The sequence below is a fragment of the Cygnus olor genome, chromosome 3, assembly GCF_009769625.2.
Source record: "Cygnus olor isolate bCygOlo1 chromosome 3, bCygOlo1.pri.v2, whole genome shotgun sequence".
In the NCBI taxonomy this organism is placed as follows: domain Eukaryota; kingdom Metazoa; phylum Chordata; class Aves; order Anseriformes; family Anatidae; genus Cygnus; species Cygnus olor.
Genome location: NC_049171.1, coordinates 2,467,135 through 2,486,541, shown reverse-complemented (window position 1 = coordinate 2,486,541; position 19,407 = coordinate 2,467,135). Strand labels below are relative to the sequence as shown.

Here is a 19,407-nt window from a genome sequence, read left to right as displayed (position 1 = left end):
GCAAGCTACTAGGTTTTGTCCTTTTGCAAAAAATGCTGGAGGGAAAGACTTTTTTTTTTTTTTTATTTCAGGGCTGTGTTTTGGGGAAAACAACTGCTAACAAATCGTTTCTTTAGCAATACAAGCTTCATCCCAGAGCAGGTGACCTTGGGTAATCTCCCCACCTGCCTGCGAGGTAACAGATTCTCCAGTCGTGTTTCCTGCTGGCAGGAGGAGGAGGGATGAAAAAGCACATCCAAATGAGTTGTTTTCAACCTGGGTTTTTAGGACTGATGGTAAGAGGTGGGCATGAGTATCATGCACGGCTGCTAAAGGGTCTGAAGAAGAAAGAAGGTCTACTGGAAACCATTTGTAGGTGCTATAGTAGCTAAGTAACTTGACTTCTTTCTCGCTATAGCTCCAGCCATTGGCACTGAGGTTTGCATCGTGCTCTTGCCAGCACGAGTGGGGAATCTGGAAAAGGAAAGTACAGACAGGGCTGTTTAAAATGATTTAACCATGGGATCTGTGCGTCTCCCGAATCTCAGCCCTGGGCTCCAGATGAAATAAACAATGCGGTAACTCTCCAAGATAATTTTGGCAGACCTTCTGGCTGTCGGGTTTCATTTGTTGTGTGTTTTTTTTTTCCTTTCCTCCCCTTCTATGTTCCGTTAGGAAATAATAACTACATGTTGTCTTCTCCTTTACGCTGCAGATTTTCAGTTTCTGTCTTAAAATACCTGCTAGCTGGTGGAGTTGGTGGGGTACAACAAACTTGTTTGTGTGCTAATCACAAGTACTGTTTTGTGGTTTTCTGGTTTTTTTGTTTGTTTGTTTGTTTGTTTTTTCCCACCACATTAATTGCTATTATGAATTTTTGGTGTTCTGTAGTGTTAGGGAGTGTGAGCTCTGTGGAACAGCTGATCTGCAAACACACTCCAGTTTATTTTTGGCGGGGCCACCAGTCCACTTTCATGCGATAACTTCCTCTTGGAGAGCCCTCTTTCCTTTTCCTAGCCTCCACCAAAACACAGGTAGACCTTGAGGATAATAATTTCCTTTTAAGCAAGTTGTGCGTGTGGCTTTTTTTTATTTTGTACGGAAGTGGCATGCGACTTGCTTGATACATCTGCACAGTTTGGGGGGGGGGGTTGCAATTGGGAAAACATCCAGGTGGAAATGAAGACTTGGGTTTAACTGATGTACGTGGTCTAACAGTAAGGAGCTGCAGCTGCTGCCCATTTGAGTTTCTCTGCCTGCCCTATGTAGCATTTAAACTTGAATGGGAAGGGATAGAATCTTTTTGGTTACAACCTGCTTGTTTCTTATTGCCAAATAGTTTAACTGGTAATGATACAAATTGCAAAGAGGACGGCTGACTTTGAAATTCCACGTTGAGTTATGTTCCCAAGCACTTCGCTGTTTTTTTTTTTTTTTTCCAGTCTGATTGGGAAACTGCCTTGTGAATTCGCGTGGATGATCCAGTAACCACGGAATCCAGCCGTGACATTTCGAGAAGTGTGTATTTGATTTATGGCTCATGATTTGTCATCCCGGACAAAGTATCGTGCATTAAGCATTAGCTGTATTGTGTAGTTTCACACTAACAGAAAACTTGGGTTTTGGCTGTTGGCTTCTCAAACTTGTCCGATGTCTTTTAGATTTGGAGAAACAAAATGTGTGTTTGTTGCTTCAAATTGTTGGAGCAGAGGTAGGTCCTGTTCATCCATTGGGATTCCAGAGCCTGCCTATTTCTCAACGTAGATGCTCATAACTGCTTTTTGTAATTCAGATTAACTGCAGGTATCATTTAGCATATATGAAATCTCTAAATTTGATTTATCAGTAGCAAAAATAATGCTTTTCTCAGTGATGTGCCCGTTTAATTAAGAGTAGTCCTTGAGATATGTGTAGGAACATCTGTTTTTATTATTTTTTGGAGGGATGCTGCTGTGAAAAGTGCTAAATCGCGATTGTGTGCTATCGAGTGCTTTTGCATGTGCTGTCCCATATGAATTGCAGGCAAGCAGGCAACAAGTTGCATCGAAAAGCAAGAAGTTTCTGGGAGACAACCAGCAGGGAATTTAGAAGTTCAAAGATAGAATTCAGCAGAAACCCTCATTTGGCTCCCTGGGACATGTGAAAGCCTTACTTCTCCTTACTGTTTATGAATACCAGCATCTGGCTGTGAATCGTACAGCAGCAGACTTAAAATAGCTCCTTCCCAACACAGACCTGGCATCAGGAGCCGATGAATGTGGTATCACCTCCAGGTGTGTTTGAGGAAAAGACAAGGCTCAACTGCGTACATGAGACTAATGAATTACCACACTATTATGGAAATAATCACGGAGACCACAAAATATTAAACACTTTTCCGCATGGTGCATCCCACACGCTGTATCCCAAACAGAAAGCTGGGAAAGGAAAAGAGAAGCTTAAGCGAAACCAGCTGATTGCTGCTAGCAAGTTATCTGCTGTTAGAGGCTACTGTGAAAGAAAAGAGCAGTGCGTGGAGGTAAACACTAGTTCACATGTGAGGTTAGAGCTGACATTTTTCTTGTTTTAGGGTTTTGGACTTCCAGACTTTCAGCCTTTTGCAGAGAGTGTTGTGCCCACCTCGAACATATGCTGCATCTGCATTCACTTCATAAAGAAATAACACAGCGTTTGCTTGTGACTCCAGGCTTTTAGTAACAATAGAATTATTTTTAAGAGTTGCACATTTAGAAGAAGAGTTAAGAAGTACGAGCAATAAGTTTTATAAGGGTACAACAAGACAATGTGGTTGATCCTCTGGGCTCTTGGGTTCTTTCCCCCCTTTAATTACAATGCCTTATGGTAGAATTGACTGGTGACACTTCACAAAACCTTTTTTTCTATAGCTTTTACAAAGAAGGTGAAAACCACCTCTGTACCACCAGACCAGAAGCTATTTCGAGAGCAGATTCCCCCTTCTTCTAGAGCACTGACAGTTTTAACAAATGAACATCTTACAGGGCTGCAGCACGCTGGCAGAGGTGAGACGTGAGCTATTCCTATGTTTTCTGCAGCGCCTGTGCGTGCGTTTGGCATTCATCATTCCTGACAGTGGGAACCAGCGCACGGGTCTCAGTTTCTCGGTGATTGATCGCTCAGTTCACTAGGACTTCATGTAAAGCTATTTTATTATGGCAATGTTCCCAGAAAAGCCAAACAATTGTCGTTAGCCAAGATTGGACGTTGTGGATGCTTTAGCCCAGAAAAATCTTCTGAGCTTTGAATTCACGACTGATGCAGCATCTGTCCTGGAGATGCTGTGTGTTTGGTCACTGTGGCCAAATTAAGGCTTGCTCGTGCAGTATTTTGTGTCAGCCAGCTCCGTGGCTCCCTGGTTTTCAGGACATTTTGCCAAATCCCTTTTGAGGTTCTTTCTATGGTAAGTGGAGGGATCGGTACCTAATAGCCTCGTAACTCCGTCCTTGGAGCCCAGGACATTTGAACACACAAAGAACTTTTAATTAGCCTGTGTCATTCAGCACACATGTAAGTCTGTCATGAAAAGGACTTCTTTTTAAAGTATCTACAGCCACGAATGCTTTTTGCGTCAGAAACAGCGTTGTGAAAAGGTCGAAGGCTCCTTTTTAGGCTGACAGCTTTTTGGAGGGAGAGGCGTTGAAAGGGATTTCAAAGGAAAAGGCCTGCTGGGGAGATAAACAGCTCCGTGGTAAGAGGAGTGCAGGAAGCAAATAGATGGTGTTGCCTGTGAGAAGCTCTTAGAAGTAAGTAATTAGCGATAAGAGCGAGGAAGGAGGAAATCTGGTTGGCAGCTGCTGTGCGCTCAGCAGCGCCTCTGACCTTGGCCTAGAGGTGCCTCGAAGCTGCTGGGGGATGAGAGGTTTGCTGGGGGGGGGATCACAGAGTTGTAGGGGTTGGAAGGGACTTTCAGAGACCATCGGGTCCAACCCCCCTGCCAAAGCAGTTCCCTAGAGCAGGCTGCCCAGGCAGGCGTCCAGACGGGCCTTGAATGTCTCCAGAGAAGGAGACCCCACAACCTCCCTGGGCAGCCTGTCCCAGTGCTCCGTCACCCTCACCGGGAAGAAGTTCTTTCGCATGGTGGTGCGGAACTGCCTGGGCTCCATTTTGTGGCCGTTGCCCCTTGTCCTGTCCCCACAAACCACTGAAAAGAGGTCGGCCAAATCCCTCTGCCTCCCACGCCTCAGGTATTTATACACATTGCTGAGATCCCCTCTCAGCCTTCTCTTCTCCAGGCTGAACAGCCCCAGGTGTCTCAGCCTTTCCTCACAGGGGAGCTGCTCCAGGCCCCGTATCATCTTTGTGGCCTTAAGGGATGAGAGCTGTGCTGCTGGGTTTTCCGAAAATCCACAGGCAATGCCTCTGGGTCACTTCTCATTGTGTGTCCCATATTCAGGTATTATTTCACGTATGTATTCCAAGCCAATACCAGATCGCAGGGCTGTTGTTGCCACTGTCTCGGTGCCTGCTAGGGGCACTGGGAGCTGTGTTCTTGTCCCAGGGGAGCTTTTTCCTCCCCCTGCAGCAGGACAGCCCCGGAGCTAAGATCCCACAGGCTGTTGGCCGGAGTCCAGAGCGCAGGAGGTCGGCTGGCAGGAAAGCACCCGGTGGGGATTCAGTCTGACACCGTTTATTTGGGTAAAAGGGATAACTGGTGGCGCATGGTGCATGTTTCACCTTGCTGAGTACCTGAACCCTTGCCAAATCTGCGAAATGATAACTTAATCCGCAATTGCTCCCTACACCGCTGTAGGCGATACTCTCTGGAAGGATGTTTTGTCAGCCAAAACGGATATATATAACGTTACCAACCTCAGCTACAATGCCTCTTCCAGCTAGGTAATTTCTGAATTAATTTGCGGCCAGATGCTTTTACATTATCTACGTTGTGGCTTCTGCAATTGGTACCACTAGTTGTGCGTCTTTGCTAATCCACATTACTGATTTATTTATCTTTTCAGCATGAATAAATTACCAAAAATAGCGTACAAGCCCTTAAGCAACTGCCATATGTGGTTTTGAAGGTGATGGGTGCTGCTACAAGTGTTCAGTGAAAGATTTTTTTTATATATAAATAAAGATTGTTGGAACAAGAAGTACAGAATAAAAGATTATTCAAAATGACCTTCCCCATTAAATATTTCAGGATTATCTGGCTCCCCAAATGAGAGCTTTCAGCTGGAACGCAGTGGGCATGAGAGAACTGCAGTGCTTTGAAATAGTTACGTCGTATGATGAGTCGAGAATAGTTCACCAAATATTTCCTACACTTAAAAATGGCCACGGAGATTTGCCGAGGTGGGAGGGAGAAGAATAGACAAAGCAGATAAGTCAGTTTCTCTTTGGGACAAAAGCTGAATTTAGGAAATTTAAGGGCACGGGGAAATGCTACGGCGAATTGGTAGCACTCAGGCAGAAATAGTTTGGGCTTCTCCCCCCAGATGCTGAAGAAATTCTGCAAAGAGAAGGAAATGGAAATGCTAAGTACACAGGCGGTGTTTTAGTCCTGCTAAGGGCTGCAGCACCTTGGGGCCGTGCCGACGCTGTGGCTGTGCATTCATCTGCCCCTTGTCCGTGCCGTACACATCGCGAGCCCGCAAGGCTTCACCCTCTAACCTCCAGGGCTCTGTCTCCCATTTTCATTCCAGAGACTCTTTTTTATGTTGTTGTTTTCAAAACAAGTTCTTTATACTATTCGCTTTTGTGCAGCTCTAGGTTTAAGAGAATTAAGTGTTTGCCTGGAGCACTATGACATTTTCTTCCAGCAGTCCGGAGCCATTAGCAAGGCATATATGGGACATGAGAGCTGAGCTGTCATGGGGAAGGCTTGCCTCTAATTTTCATAATACGCTGCATTTTCCCTTTCCTTTTCAGCAAGCAGGTCAATTACAGCTTATTCTCCCCAAAGACTTCCCACCCACGTGCTGGGAAAAGAGCAGCTGATTTCCGAGTCCTGGAGCAGCTCGGGTTGGAAGGGACCTGCCTTAAAGCTCATCCCATTCTACCCCCTGCCCTGGGCAGGGATGCCACCCACTGGGTTTGAATGCTGCACTGAGGATGAGGATTTCTTTACCATGGCAGGCAGAAGAGCATCTTGATGCAAAAATTTTACCCAAAAAAAACAGACAAAAATTTTATTTCCTCATGCCAGGTAATCTCGTAGTCAGGTTGCAGTCCTGAGAGAATGTTATAGTTTGGAACAACGTCAACAGAAAATTATTCCTCCTTTTCATAGCAGGATTATGGATAGGTGAGGGAAGCAATCCCTTCTTAACATCTTTTGTTAACACTGACTTTGCAGCTGCTGAACTGTTTGAGTGAATTTGGATAGAAAAAGTACTGGGTAAAAAGGGTTGAAATCTTCGTGAACAAGAAGCAACGTATCAGTGCATGCCAAATATTTCATGTTTCTATTGACGTTCGGCATCTGGCAAATGTCAGAGCAGGTATTGATGGCTGCCTGCTGTATTATCGTGCTGTTATCAGTGAGTGGAGTTTGCCGAAATGGATCGGAGGAATATAGACACTACTGAGAGGGTGGTGGTCGGAGGGGAGGGGAGGTGTGTAGTCTGTGCTCTTGGGAAGAGCAAAAGATAGTCTAACACTTTTTGTTTTGAAAGATATGAATGCTTATCTTACTGTAGGCAAATGATTGAAGCTCCTAATACATGAAGACTTTCTTAAAGTGCTGTTTTTGAGATGCCGGTGTGTTGACAAGCTGCTGTGCTCAGACTGCGTTTTATAGAGCAGTTCAGACACATCGTGCTGTTCTGTTACCTCCCAGGCTCCTTGGGCATCAATGGGCTGATAGCACATAGAGGTTGTGCAACAACCTTTTCCTTATCGCTATCATCGTGGAATGTGTACGTGCTGAAATAAGGAAATTCAGGCAGTTACTGAACCATGGAAGCAAGACAATTATCTCTTATGCTAATGACCAAACCTTTCTGCCTGCAGCCCTTCTCTTCCCCCCCCTACGCAAATAGATCAACATCATTTGTGATTTCCAGCGTGCGTGTAGTTTTAAATACTGCTTGACTCTCCTAACGTGGAGCTGGATCCAAAACACGCTGTGCATAGACTTGCCAGTTGACAATAACCCTTTGCAGAGCAGCTGCCTAGTTCTGGAGGCACCGAAAATGGCTCCGAGGTATAAACTTGGGCACCGTGCATGTGCTCTTGAACACCCAAACACCCAGGGATGCTGAAACTGCACAGAGGTTCAGAAACTGGATAGTATATCCAACGAAGTTCCCAACCTCGGAAATACGTTGGGTGTGCACCCAGCACACCATTGAGGTCGAGTTCTTTACAAAAGACGGCCACAACAATTGTCTCTGTTGAACTGCAGCTCTTTCAGATGTTGTCTGCTTGCCTCCTCAGACAGGCATCCCCTTGAGGAGGATGTTATTTGAAGACAAGAAGGTAAATTTTTGGAAGTGGAAGACAAGTTGATGGAGGCAGTTTGACTTGCTGTTTAGCCCACCAAGCTGGAAGGTGTTTCCTCAGCTGCAGCCTTTGTGGCTATCTAATATGAACCGCATGGGTAATCATGAGATAAATGACTGAGTTCTTTTGGGATGTGGACAACAGAAAATGTGTAATAGTAGGTATTAGAATATGGAGTTTATTCATATCTGAGGGAATCCAGTGGAAAGAGGAGATATGGAATTAGCAAGCACCCAGATGCACCTAACCATAGAATAGACACCTCTTCTACACACTGTGTTTAGAGGGAGTTAGTGAACATTTAAAAGAAACAGCAAACATTACCAAAATGTTATGGATGCTCTGCATACACCACCTCTGCATTGAAGAGACCTTGTGGCAATTTCTGCAACTTGCAGCGATGGTGAGGGGGTAGAGCTGCTCGGCTGTTCTGGAGGCTTGGTGCCTGTATGATTCCAGATGCGTTCGTACTGCTGTGAGTGGCTCGTACTCTTTATCACGGGCTATTCTTTTTCTTCTTCTTCCTGGTCTGAGGCTTGAGAGGTATAGATTATTATTATTTTTTATTATTTTTGGCAAATGATAAGGGAAGTGCATGGTCGTGCTCCTGTCTCTGTCCCTCTTTCCCACCTTTATTTTCTACTCCCAGCTACCCGTAGACTCTCTGTAGAAACTTCTGTGGATGTCAGCAAGTTTTCCTTTCCGAAGGAAGGGGGCATTGATACTTCTCCAGCCGTGCACAAGGGCAGGGAGGGCCCTGGGAGGGCTGTCCCATGCAGTTTCTATCTCTCGTTGGTACAGACATCACGGTGGCTTGCTCCAGCTTTCTCCCTTTTGCTGAGTCTGTAAGAAAAAATGCCTTGCATCAAGGAGTTGCGGTAGGCCTTGAGATAATTTTCCAGTGAGAAGAAAGGCAAATCTTTCCAAAATGCTCCAGGTGACTGAAAATGGATGCAGAAAAAGTTGCTTTGAAAGGTTTTTCCCAGGAGAGTCGGTACTGGGTCCTCTGTCTTGGTGGCTGTGCCATAATGAATGCCCATGCTGAGGTCAGAGATACAAGGTGTAGACGTATGTAGGCTGTGTGATGCTGGGAAGGCCTCTCAGGATGCTCTGTGTTAAATTTATGGTGAAAATGCTCTTTGTGTTTAAAGTCTTTTTCCCCTCTTTGAATATTCTTGGTGTATTTGATTGCAGAGTTGAATAAACTGTTGATACAGAATTCAAACATTTGTGTTTGTCATGTGAGCTCTTGTAAACTTGCCACCCAAGGAAAACATATTCCTTGTACTTTTTCGAGGAAAAACCTACAATTTAAAGGTGGGCACCTTAAAATCTGACAGTGAAGAAGGAAGAGGTAGGGAGGGCTGAACACAGTTTTTGCAGCGTTTCCTGCATGGTGAATTGTCAACTTGCTCAAAAAAAAAAAAGCTAAAAATATCCCAGAATGGTGCTGTTCTGACATCGGGACTTCGTGACATGGTTTCTGCATTCATTGCAGGTTAATTCTGCATTCTTTTTAGGTTAATTCTGGACATTGACAGGAACTAGGACTACCGGTGTGAACAAAGCTTTGAGCTGGAAGGCTTAGATCCTCTTAGAAATGAGAGCTTGTGGTTTGGGGAAAGTGAAAGGGACAGGCTGAGAATCATCTGTTTGGGAAGTAAAATGCTTTTAAAAACAAAAACCACCTTCACAGTCGAATGAGAAGCTCTGCACATGGATGCTTTTAGGCAGTAATCGAGTAAGGAGAGAAAAAAATAAATAATTAGCTGTTAGATTCTAATGTCCCAGCCAAAAGGGATTTCTGGTTTTCAAGGGAGGAAGAAAGCAGAGAGCCAGCTGCTGGGTGCTGCAGTGTTTGGGGCAGCTCTGATGAAATCCAGAAGATTTTCACGTGTGCAATGCTGTACACACGTAAGTACACCCCCCCGAGCTGTCTGCCTCTTCGGGAGCTCATCACACAGCTCCTGGGCTGCTTTCCTGGGATTTAAGCAATTTGTGCAGCTGGCCTAGAGGCAGGAAGGGTTTTTCACCACATCCCGGACCCGGGAGCTTGGTGTTCCCATCTGGAAGTCCATCGGTGGAGTTAAAACGCCGCCAAACCACAAGAGGTTTCTTCCCGCCCCCCCTCCACCGGTTATAAAATGCTAGCTGCAGCAGGCTTTATTAAAAAATAGTCCAATGCACAATGGTAATTGAGAGTCTGGGTACTGGATGTTCACCAAACATTCTCCAGAGCACAATAGCATCCTGACATCCAAGTGTTTACAAACAGAAGGACCAAGTTGTAACCCCCTTGTCATAACACGGCTTTATGGGATGCGCGCACCGCTTGAACGTGGCCGGGACAGTCCAGGAAACTTAGCTCTGGCTGGAAAATACCCCAAACCCACAGAGCTGCTGTTCTGCCCAAGTTCTTGTTTTTCAGGCCATTTTTTTTTTTTTTTGGGGGGGGGGGGGGGGTGAGCTGGCAAAAATGAGGTTTGTCGGTAGAAACCGCCAGCTATGCCTGGAATGCCGTGAGGCACTGGAGGAATTTTGGAAGTAACACTGATTCCTTTTGTTCCTGTTAGCCACAAGAGTTTAAGCTCTGAACTGTGCATGCTCTTTCACATTTTCTTTTGACGTGTTTGGGGATTTTGCTTTAAAAGGACTATTTCTGCTTGCTGTTTAAAAAAAAAAAAAAAAAAAAAAGCATGGTTTTCAGCCAAAGAGGTCGGTATCGGTATGGACATCCAATTGAAACTCCCTAGGAACAGGATTAATTGTAGGGTATCATCTAGAAATTGGAGCAGTCTAGTGGGACACAGTGTTTTAATCCCCCTTGGTCTATGTGTAGAAATGGGGGAAGTATATTTATAGGCTGTTAAACCCAACAACCTTAAGCACTTCATCTTCTGAAACATTCTGGGAAAATGGATTGCGAAGTATTGCGGTGTAAAGAAGCCTGAAGTGATCAGAACTTGATTTAGGAGGCATTTCCTCTCGTTGTATAGCAGCAAAAAATGGTGCAAGTTGTATTTGTGGGATGTGTGGAAAGAGAAGAAAACTTCTCAATTAATTCTACTTTTTCTTATCAGTTGACATTACCGCTGCCTTTCAGTTACGTCGCTGCTAGACAATAAATTTAATTATGCTACTCAATTTTATTTTGCCATTAACTGGCTTTTATGTCAGGAAAGAAATTCTGCAAACCCCTTTACACTGCAGTGTCTTTTCTAACCAACTGCTGGCTCTTCAAAACCAACTCGTCATGGATCAGATAGAAAAGAAATGCCACGTTTTGAGGATCTGCAACTGAAAGATAGCCAGGCTCCCAAGCTTCAAACAAATGCAAGATCTTCCTGATATCTTTTTGTGCCTGCCTCCTTATCTGGTGTGCCTGAAGTTGTCTGCCTTGGGACTCTGCTAGAGCTGCTCGATAATTCCTGCACCTTATCAGCCTCTGCACGCTAGGAAGCTCCTGTAGGACAATGGAGGATGTATTTGCTGCTTCGTGGAGATGGTAAACTTGAAAAATCATAAACCTGGCTATTCCAAAATAAAAGGCTGCAGAAACTTTTGTTAAATCCTGCCTCCCGTTACAGACAGAGATCTGATGGTGGGACAGCGTGAGCAATGCAGAGCTCCTTGTGGTATTCAGCTCCATTCACACCGAGTATTTACCCTCAGAGATACAGCTCGGGGTCAAACTCAGAAGTCTTGTTTGGAGGATGAGGCTTCTTGAAAAGCCCTTTGGTCCATGAAAGCCATTAACTTTTAACCCATTGCTCTTCAAACAAGGCCCACGTTGGCTTAGTAAAGCCCTGTGGGAAGGTTCCCTGAATGGGATATTTGTGTTTCCCAAGCATCCTTCCCCTGCTGTGTGTTTGTGTTTTTTTTTTCTAGAGGTAAGGATATGAGTCTCAGTGGGAAAGCTCGTGGCAGGTGAATGAGCGAGTTACTGAACCGCTTTTACCTGTGATATGTGCAAATTGTTAATAAAATATCCCTGAATCACAAAATGGCAGAGGTTGGAAGGCACCTCTGGGGACCTCTGGAGCTCATCTGGCACTCGTCCTGTAGGTGCTGTGCCACAGGACAAATGGGGCTCGATCCCGAGACCACCTCTGGGTCCTGCTGTGCTGCTGCTCCCACTGACCAAGAAGGAGGCCTAGTTAAAACACAAAATTTCTCCTCCAGGTTTGTGCGGGGAGTCCCCATCACCATGCTATGACAGGGGCTCTAAATGTGGGGGTACAGACGAATTGCCTGGTGCTAGACTGAAGAAGTCTCAGAAATGGAGCGATTGGGATCCATAAAAACCTTAAAAACAATAAACTTACTATAAAGTGGAGTCCTATCGTCCAAAGGATAAGTCACTGTGACACATGATGCCAGCTTTACTTGAAATAAACTGTGAATACGAATTGATTTAAGGCAAACCAGCCTTGGCAGCTCCTCAGGAGCATAGCTAAGGATGCGATTGTGCATCGTGGCTGTTGGGAGATGCCAAAACCTTTCTGCTGTTAAGTTCTGAGTGGTTTTTTCCCCATCAATATGTTTTTCTGGTTATCTTCAGCTACTTTCTGGAGCCTGTGCTGAGCAGTTCCTGCTGAAAGGCCCAAAACAGCTCCAGTTATGTTGGAATCTGATATACTTATTTTTGCCATGGTTATGGAAGATTAAAAGTGGAAAGCAATAAAAATTTCCGTGGATTTTTTGGGACTTCCCTAATTCATGGTTATTGCTAAAATTGTTCCCTCTCCCTTTTTCTTTTAACCTGCAAATTATTTTTTCCAGAAGCTTCTGAAAATGTTCAAATGTTGTGGCACAAATCCAGTTTAGCCTTGTGCTGGTGAGCAGTATCATCAGTTTATAGTTTGGATCATAGAAATCACAGAATCATAGAAACACAGGTTGGGAAGGACCTATAAGATCATCTAGTCCAACCATCCTCTTATCACCAATGCTGCCCACTAAGGTATTAAATCATACCTCGGATGCTGTGGTTGCTACTGACATAGGAAATGGCTTTTTTTCAGGGAGAAAAAAAAAATCCTTCCTTGTCAGATGATGTCCTACAGCCCCTGTACCACTTCACCCAGCTTTCTGACTTGCTGTCCCCGGCGTTTCCCCTCCCATTTGCCCCATCCGCCCAGTCCTGATTTAGGCAGAAATGTGCTGTGACTGATGTAGGGCATGTGCTGATGTGCCAGCTGGCTGCTATTTCCAAGCTAAGGAGAAAGATAAGGTCTGAGCTGTCCTTGCCTCTCCCCAGGAATGTTTCACCTCATTTGCTGTGTTGTTTCCCTGCCCCCCCGCTAGATTTGCAAAAACTCAGATGTAGTTAATGTCACTCCACCTTCCTTCTCTTGAACATGGAAAGCCAGAGAAAAAAAAGTGATTTAAGAGACTATTGGAATAGCACTAGTAACAAGGGCTGAACAGAGCAGTTTATTCTGCTTGAATATATGATTTTAATTATTGGAGATTCCGTGCTTTCTCCTTTTTAATATGCAATAGTCTGGTGTTGCAGGAACCCGAGCTGCATTAGCTTGCCCTACTTTGGGATTGGGTTGAAAGGAGGGCTGGCCAAGGCAAATCCCGTCACTCTGGATTCAAGTGTAAACGTGAAGCTGAAAACATTTTAGTGACAGCCTTCAGTGGCCAGAAGAGGAGCTTTCCCTTCCTCTCCTTTCCTGGAGCTTTTGGATCCTGTTGATGGCAGTTTTGGTACTCAGCCGAGGAGTGGCAGCAATTCTGCCCGCACCTCCAAGCCAGGGGCAGCGGTGGTGGAAATGCCCCATGATCACCAAACTGCCCGAAGATCACCAAGATAATTCACGATTCATTACAGGCTGTCATTATTGGAATCCAGTGGGATGGTGGTTTCTTTTTCTGTGATTTTTTTGGCTAACATCAACCGCGTAGTGGACAAGGAGCATCCTCTGAACACCCGGCATTTGCAGGGGGTGTTCGTGGTTCGCTGGCTGCTTGGGGGCTTCTTCCTTCTCTCCCTTTGTTTTCTGTAGGATTTCCAATTGGGCTGAAAATCTTTTCCTGGGTTTCTGAGCCCGGCTGCCACAGCTGCGGGATGATGGGGCCATGCACGGCGTGATGCTGCGGCACATCGTGGGCACCCTTAGTGCTCTCCTTAGGGAGGTGTTTGTCAGATTTATTTTCTTTTCGGCCCAAAGTACGCAGAGCCTGGTACAGCTCTAGGTAGTGTGCTGAATCCTAAATTCCATACACTGGGTTCCTTTGATGTAGGGCTCCCTTTTGTGTCTGTTTGGTTAAGTGGGGCTGCGAGACATGGTTTCATGTGTATATGCGGTTCTTTAGAAAACGAGACACTTTAAGACCTTTAGTCTAAACTAAGCTTGATGATTTACATAGCCTAGTGTAATCCATCCTCTTAAAGCTGCATGTGGGGTAGGACTTTGGAGATGATATCCTTCTTGCTGCTTTAATCCAAATGCTCAATAATACGTGCTGGATCGAGGGCTGGAAAGGTCAGGTGCGTCGTCGTGGTGTAATCCTGCCTTGGAACGGGGCTGGGGAAATGAGCAGGATTGCTTGTTGAATTACGGGCAGGGTAACATACCTGTGTCCAAAACTCAAGCTCCGAATCCCAGCTTGCTATTTGCTTTGCTTTTAAGGTGAGTGGTCTTCCTGTAGGAACAGGAGCGAACCTTCCTCATAAGCCAGAGCACCCCTACAAGCCTCTTAGCTGTTTTCATGAAAGCACACTGCTAGCATTTCAGAGGTTGGATAGCCAAAATAACGCTCTTGCATCTCCTAAAGTACTCCAAATCATTACGGGAGCAAATCTCGTGGCTTGTTGGTGACTCCTGTACCTGAACCGAAGCCCTGGTGAAGGCAGTCCCTCGGTCGCTCCCTGTCCACAACCTCGCTAGGAGCATCAGAGACCATGGAGAGCCCATGCTGAGCACCCTGCAGGGACCAAGGGAGAGCTTTTGGTCAAACGTAGCCAGGTGGCAAGGGGAAAAGCCGTCCTGTTGCAGTTGCTCGCTTGAATGACCCCGTGGTGTGGCTGCCATGAGGTAACCTTGGCTTAAATAATCGTCCTGCCGCTGCTAGCCAAGGTGCCTGTTGTTCCCGGTGTGTGAAACACGTATTCATATTAGATTCAAGCCTGAGAAAAGAGAAATGGTGGACATGATTCATAAATAATAATTTTTGAGAGACAGTGCTGACAAATTGCGATTCTTAAACTCACTTCTCAAGCCACATGAGCAGCAGGAGCGTGACCTCATACAGCCCCTGCTCTGTCCAAAGGAATCAGCGATGCTTGCTGCAAGACTTTCCTCACGTCAGGAGCTTACTGATGTCCTTTACGAGGTCCAGGACGAGGAGAGCATCGCTTCCTCACAGCTGGGCTTGCTGGTCTTCTCCGGCCTTCTGTATGGGAGGATGCTGCCTGACCTGCTGCCAGTTTCCATGTCCGAGGTGCATGGGCTGGTGCTGGACTCTGTTTTTAAAGGTTTTTCTTGTTTTAACTCCAGTACTTACCAAGTTGTGTTGGAAAGTTTTAAACTATGCACGTAACAGAGTAAGGGGATTGCTATTCTCCACTTGTTCTTTTAAGAAAACATCTCTTTGCTGGGCTGTCCCAGCAGCTGTGAGAAGCCAAGTTGGGCACGTTCAACAGCTGGACTCTGAAATCGTCTCTTGAATAACTCCTGTGCAGGTGTTTTTGGAGGTTTTTGTATTGCTTGGGTACTTTTTAGTTAAAGAGTTTTTAAAACAAAACTATAGAGAGAGGTGTCACAAGAAAATAAATTAGGAGAGAGTGAGGTAGAGATGGCAGCAGCACGAGGGAGAGAGTGGCTCTGAGGTCAAAATCAACTTGCCCAGAGCGGCATCTCCAGTCCTACTCATGGAAAGAGTTGCACGTTAGTTCATAAAAATATTGGGATCTGTCAGCATGGGGAGAGCTGGGGAAAGGAATGAACTTTCTAAATAGTGTCCCAAATAGGAGGTATTAATGGTAGAGTAATTAAGCTGAAATGATTGTAGCTAACCATCTTTGGTTTTCTTTTGTCTTTCTCGCCTCGCGCTGTACCACATCCTTCGTGCTGGTGATGCTCTGGGAGCAGCAGGACCCAACCAAAGGTAAGGGCCGTTCCTGAACCTTCCCTCAGTGACTGAAAATTGTTCTTTCCTTCAGCCGGCCGTGGGTTAGCCAGATATTAAAAGCATTTCGAAACACAGCTCTGCAGTTGATCAGCTGTTGAGTAAGAAACTCGAAGCATTTCCTTGCTGCAGAAGAGCCCTGTAAAGCCTCTGCCAAAAAATGAGTCACAGGAACAAATGAGAACATACATGCTCGGCATTACAGGCCGGGAATGGGAGACTGCTTGTTGTCTGTGGGTTTTTTAAAGCCTTTTCTGGTATTTGTGTTAGAGCAAACTCATTTTGTTGTTAAAGCTTACGATCCCATGACTTTGTATTTGGTGTGCAGATATCTATCTCTAGCCTGACATATTAGGAGTCAGCTTTATTGATGTGGTCGTAGATCCAATGATGTTTGGTTAAATGCTCTGAAGTCTTGGGACGTTGTGACAGTATGGGTAATTGTCTAATAAATTCAAGGAACAAAAAAAAACCCTTAACTTTAAATACACCAGCTGCTATTTCCACAACTAGAGGCTCTAAAGTAAACCCTTTCATCTCTTGATGATATTATTGTACTTTTAAAAAAAAGGCAATGTATTTCTGAAGATAAGTTGTTTAAATTCAAAGAATTTTGCTATATTAAACATTTCCATAAATGTAAGTAGTAAGTTTGGCTGTGCTGCTAGTACAGATTTTCAACTCTCGTATAATTTTTCCAACTATTTTAGTTGGTATAAATACTTGAGGAAGATTTTCTTTATTGCTCTGTGAGTCCTTAAATGATTTTTCATATTCCATGACACAATCCATTAGGGGACGGAATAACTGAGTTCATTTGCTACAGACTCAGTATTTCTCTGTAGGGTTTTCCTATTATTAATGTGGATAGGATGCAACATATTTTGTTCCTACAAGCTTTACTAAATAAAAAGTATTAGGTGTGATTTACCTATGCAGATGCTTGTGCATGGTTAATGCCTTTAGCATACAGATCACAGCCTTCACCAAAACTGAACGTGGAAATGGGCTAATGGATAAAAATGAAATTTTCAGAAATAATGGGATGAAGGTCAGAAGGTGGATGTGAGACATCTAAAGGGGAAGGAGCAACCTTAATTAAACTTCGATGAGAAATAAGCAGCCAAAGAGCAGCCCATGGCACTTCCCTTTTCCTATATCCTACAGAGTTGGTTTTGCCCATGTGAATATAAACCAGCTGTTACCCAGATCTTTATTTGTTTGTTTCCTTGCAAATACGTACCCAGGGGAGATGTTTCGCAAACATCTCCTTTTGCAGCCTGAGGTTCAGGAGCAGGCACTGCCCTACTGGAGGTCAGCTGGGATGATGGAAGGTGCCTGCCAGCCTTTAAATGGATTCACCCCAAAACCAACCCTTTTCTGTTTAAAAAGTCTACAGCATTGTTCTCCTAGTGATAAAACTCATTTGCTCCATATTGTTCTTTACAAGACTCTGGTGACGGCTGCTTCTGCTTGGCTTGTATGGAGAGAGGTTCCTGCCCTACGGCGTGGTTTTAATTTATGCAGACAAGAAGCATGGGGGTGGCAGGCAGAAACAGCCAGGGGACATCTGTCAGTTTGCAAAATAGAAAGTCTTGTGAAAAATGAATCGCGAGGATGGGTTTTTAAAGGACGATGGGGAGAGCTCCTTGACATCCACGGGCTTGCCGTATGGGCAGCTGTTGGAGAGCATTGAACAGGATTCACACAATAGGAAGGAAGAAATAAAAGCAAAGAACGAATAAAACCAAGGAACAGGCTTGCGAGCAGGAAGATAAGGTGTTTGGGTTTAGGTGTTGAACCCATACGAAATAAATAATTCTGCAGGAATGCGTATTGTATGTCAGAATGGCCCCAAGAAGCATGCTGTTAGCCAACATAATGCAGCACTGTCGCAATTGGGATAATGTGTTTGACGTGGCAATGGTTTTTATAAGATGCCCTCCTGCTTATTTTTCTGCAGGTGTTTGCTTACGATCACTGCTTTTGGTCTATGGATGAATCCGTCAAAGAAAAATATGCAGGTAATATTTACTGGAGCTTTGTGCGTGTTGTCTCCAAGAACAAATGATCTAATTATAATGCAGTATTTGCTAAAGGGCACGGACCATATGGCATGGAGGATCTTTCCCCTATACGGCTGCTCGTTGTCAAAAGAAAAAGGAAAATCTTAAATCATTCCTGTTTTTCTTTTCTAAAGACAATGATTAGGATAGCAATAGGCAATACTACCCATCTGCAGTGCAGGAAATTGAGAAATCCATCACAATAATGGGTTACTCATATTTACATCTATAGTTAAAATACTGATCCAAGGATATCACTTGGAAAACATCAAATCCATTTCTTTCCAGGACTACAGAAATATTGCTAAAATACACCATCTTGTTTGCCAGTGCGGATGGGGGGTTGACATAATAATAGAACTTAGTAAATGGAGTATTAAAAAAGGTTAATATGTTATTTTATATATATCATATGTATTATACATATTATATATATCTTATATATAATATGTATATTTTTGAGTGTGTGTTATGGACATATTTTGGCAAACATGGTAAAATCTGAAATTTATTGACTTACCATTTTGTGATCTTTTCATTTTTTTCATACTTATCTTTTAAAAATTGGATTCATTTAAGCTTGTTTCCATGGATTTAAAAGAAAAATCAATAAAATCTATAAGCATATGAATCTTTTAATTTCCGTAACAAATAACTAATGAATAGAAATCTAGTGAGGACTTGAGAAAGTCTTGAGTCGACCTGAAAGTAAAGTTATGGACGTAATGAGAGAAAAGAAAAGCTTTCAGAAATGTTAATGTATTGGAGAAAGGATTTGTCAGTCCATGTAATTCCATCAGGTGTTGTTCAGATTTTAATTGCTCTTAAATTCTGAAAATAAAGGTTTGGTTTATCACAGAATCACAGAATCATCTAGGTTGGAAGAGACCTGTAAGATCACCTAGTCCAACCTCTGTGGTTTGGTTTAAATAAATAACACTCAAATATAGTTAGCATTTCTTCCTCCACGTGGAAAATGAGCCAAAAAATGTGCATGCAGATTTAGTACAATTGCAAAAAGAAGTGTTATACCCTATATTTTGCTAATACGTTATGTCTTCCATATAGATGTGATTCCTTCTCTGCAAAAATATCATGGAATTATTAAATATTTTGTGCATATACAGTGAAATTATTTAGTGCTCAACCAACAGCCCTAAATTAAAACCAAATGGCAGTTGTTAGAATGTATGGGTTGAGTATATTTTGAAGTTCTGTCATTCACCCGTGGGAGAAATTCTGCAGCTGGTGTTAGATTTTGTGCAGCTAAAACTTCAAAGTACGAGCACTGGTAGCACGTTGCTGTAAGTGCACACACATGGATGCATGATAATCACACTCTGATTTTTGTGCTGGTAGAAATCTGGAGCACACCTACTAATCCATGTCCGTGCTCCTGTAAAGGGAGTGGGTACTGGATGCTAGGTGATTTATTTAGACAAGAACAGCCAGAAAACCCCAAGTGTTTGCTTTTATGTAATTATTGAAGAATCCAAATCATGAAAAAACCCACTCTCTCGCTTCGTTACATTAGCCTGCACGTTTTATTTCTTAGGTCAAGATGTTGTTTTCAAGTGCCTTGGAGAGAATATTCTTCAGAATGCCTTTGAAGGCTATAATGCTTGCATCTTTGCCTATGGGCAAACTGGTAAGTTCCTCCAGAATGTAAGCAAGGCCAGCACTGACGTAAAAGGCGTTAATGTCCTGACCAGAGACTCCTTCCATGGTATTGTGACATTGTTTCAGGACAAATGCCTTG

At 43.9% G+C, this 19,407-nt stretch overlaps 1 protein-coding gene across 4 annotated transcripts in view; it reads left to right on the top strand.

The window, feature by feature from the left end:
• The window catches only part of KIF13B (kinesin family member 13B), a 124,775-nt gene that overhangs the window by 32,736 nt on the left and 72,632 nt on the right, over window positions 1-19,407 (top strand). For 2 of the 4 annotated variants that reach the window (XM_040550894.1, XM_040550896.1), the window contains exons 3-5: window positions 15,549-15,561; window positions 17,546-17,606; window positions 19,204-19,296. In XM_040550894.1, the coding sequence (XP_040406828.1) occupies window positions 15,549-15,561; window positions 17,546-17,606; window positions 19,204-19,296 (167 nt within the window). Of the gene's footprint in view, window positions 1-15,545; window positions 15,562-17,545; window positions 17,607-19,203; window positions 19,297-19,407 lie in introns of all 4 variants that reach the window. The other 2 variants (XM_040550893.1, XM_040550895.1) reach the window with 1 other exon arrangement.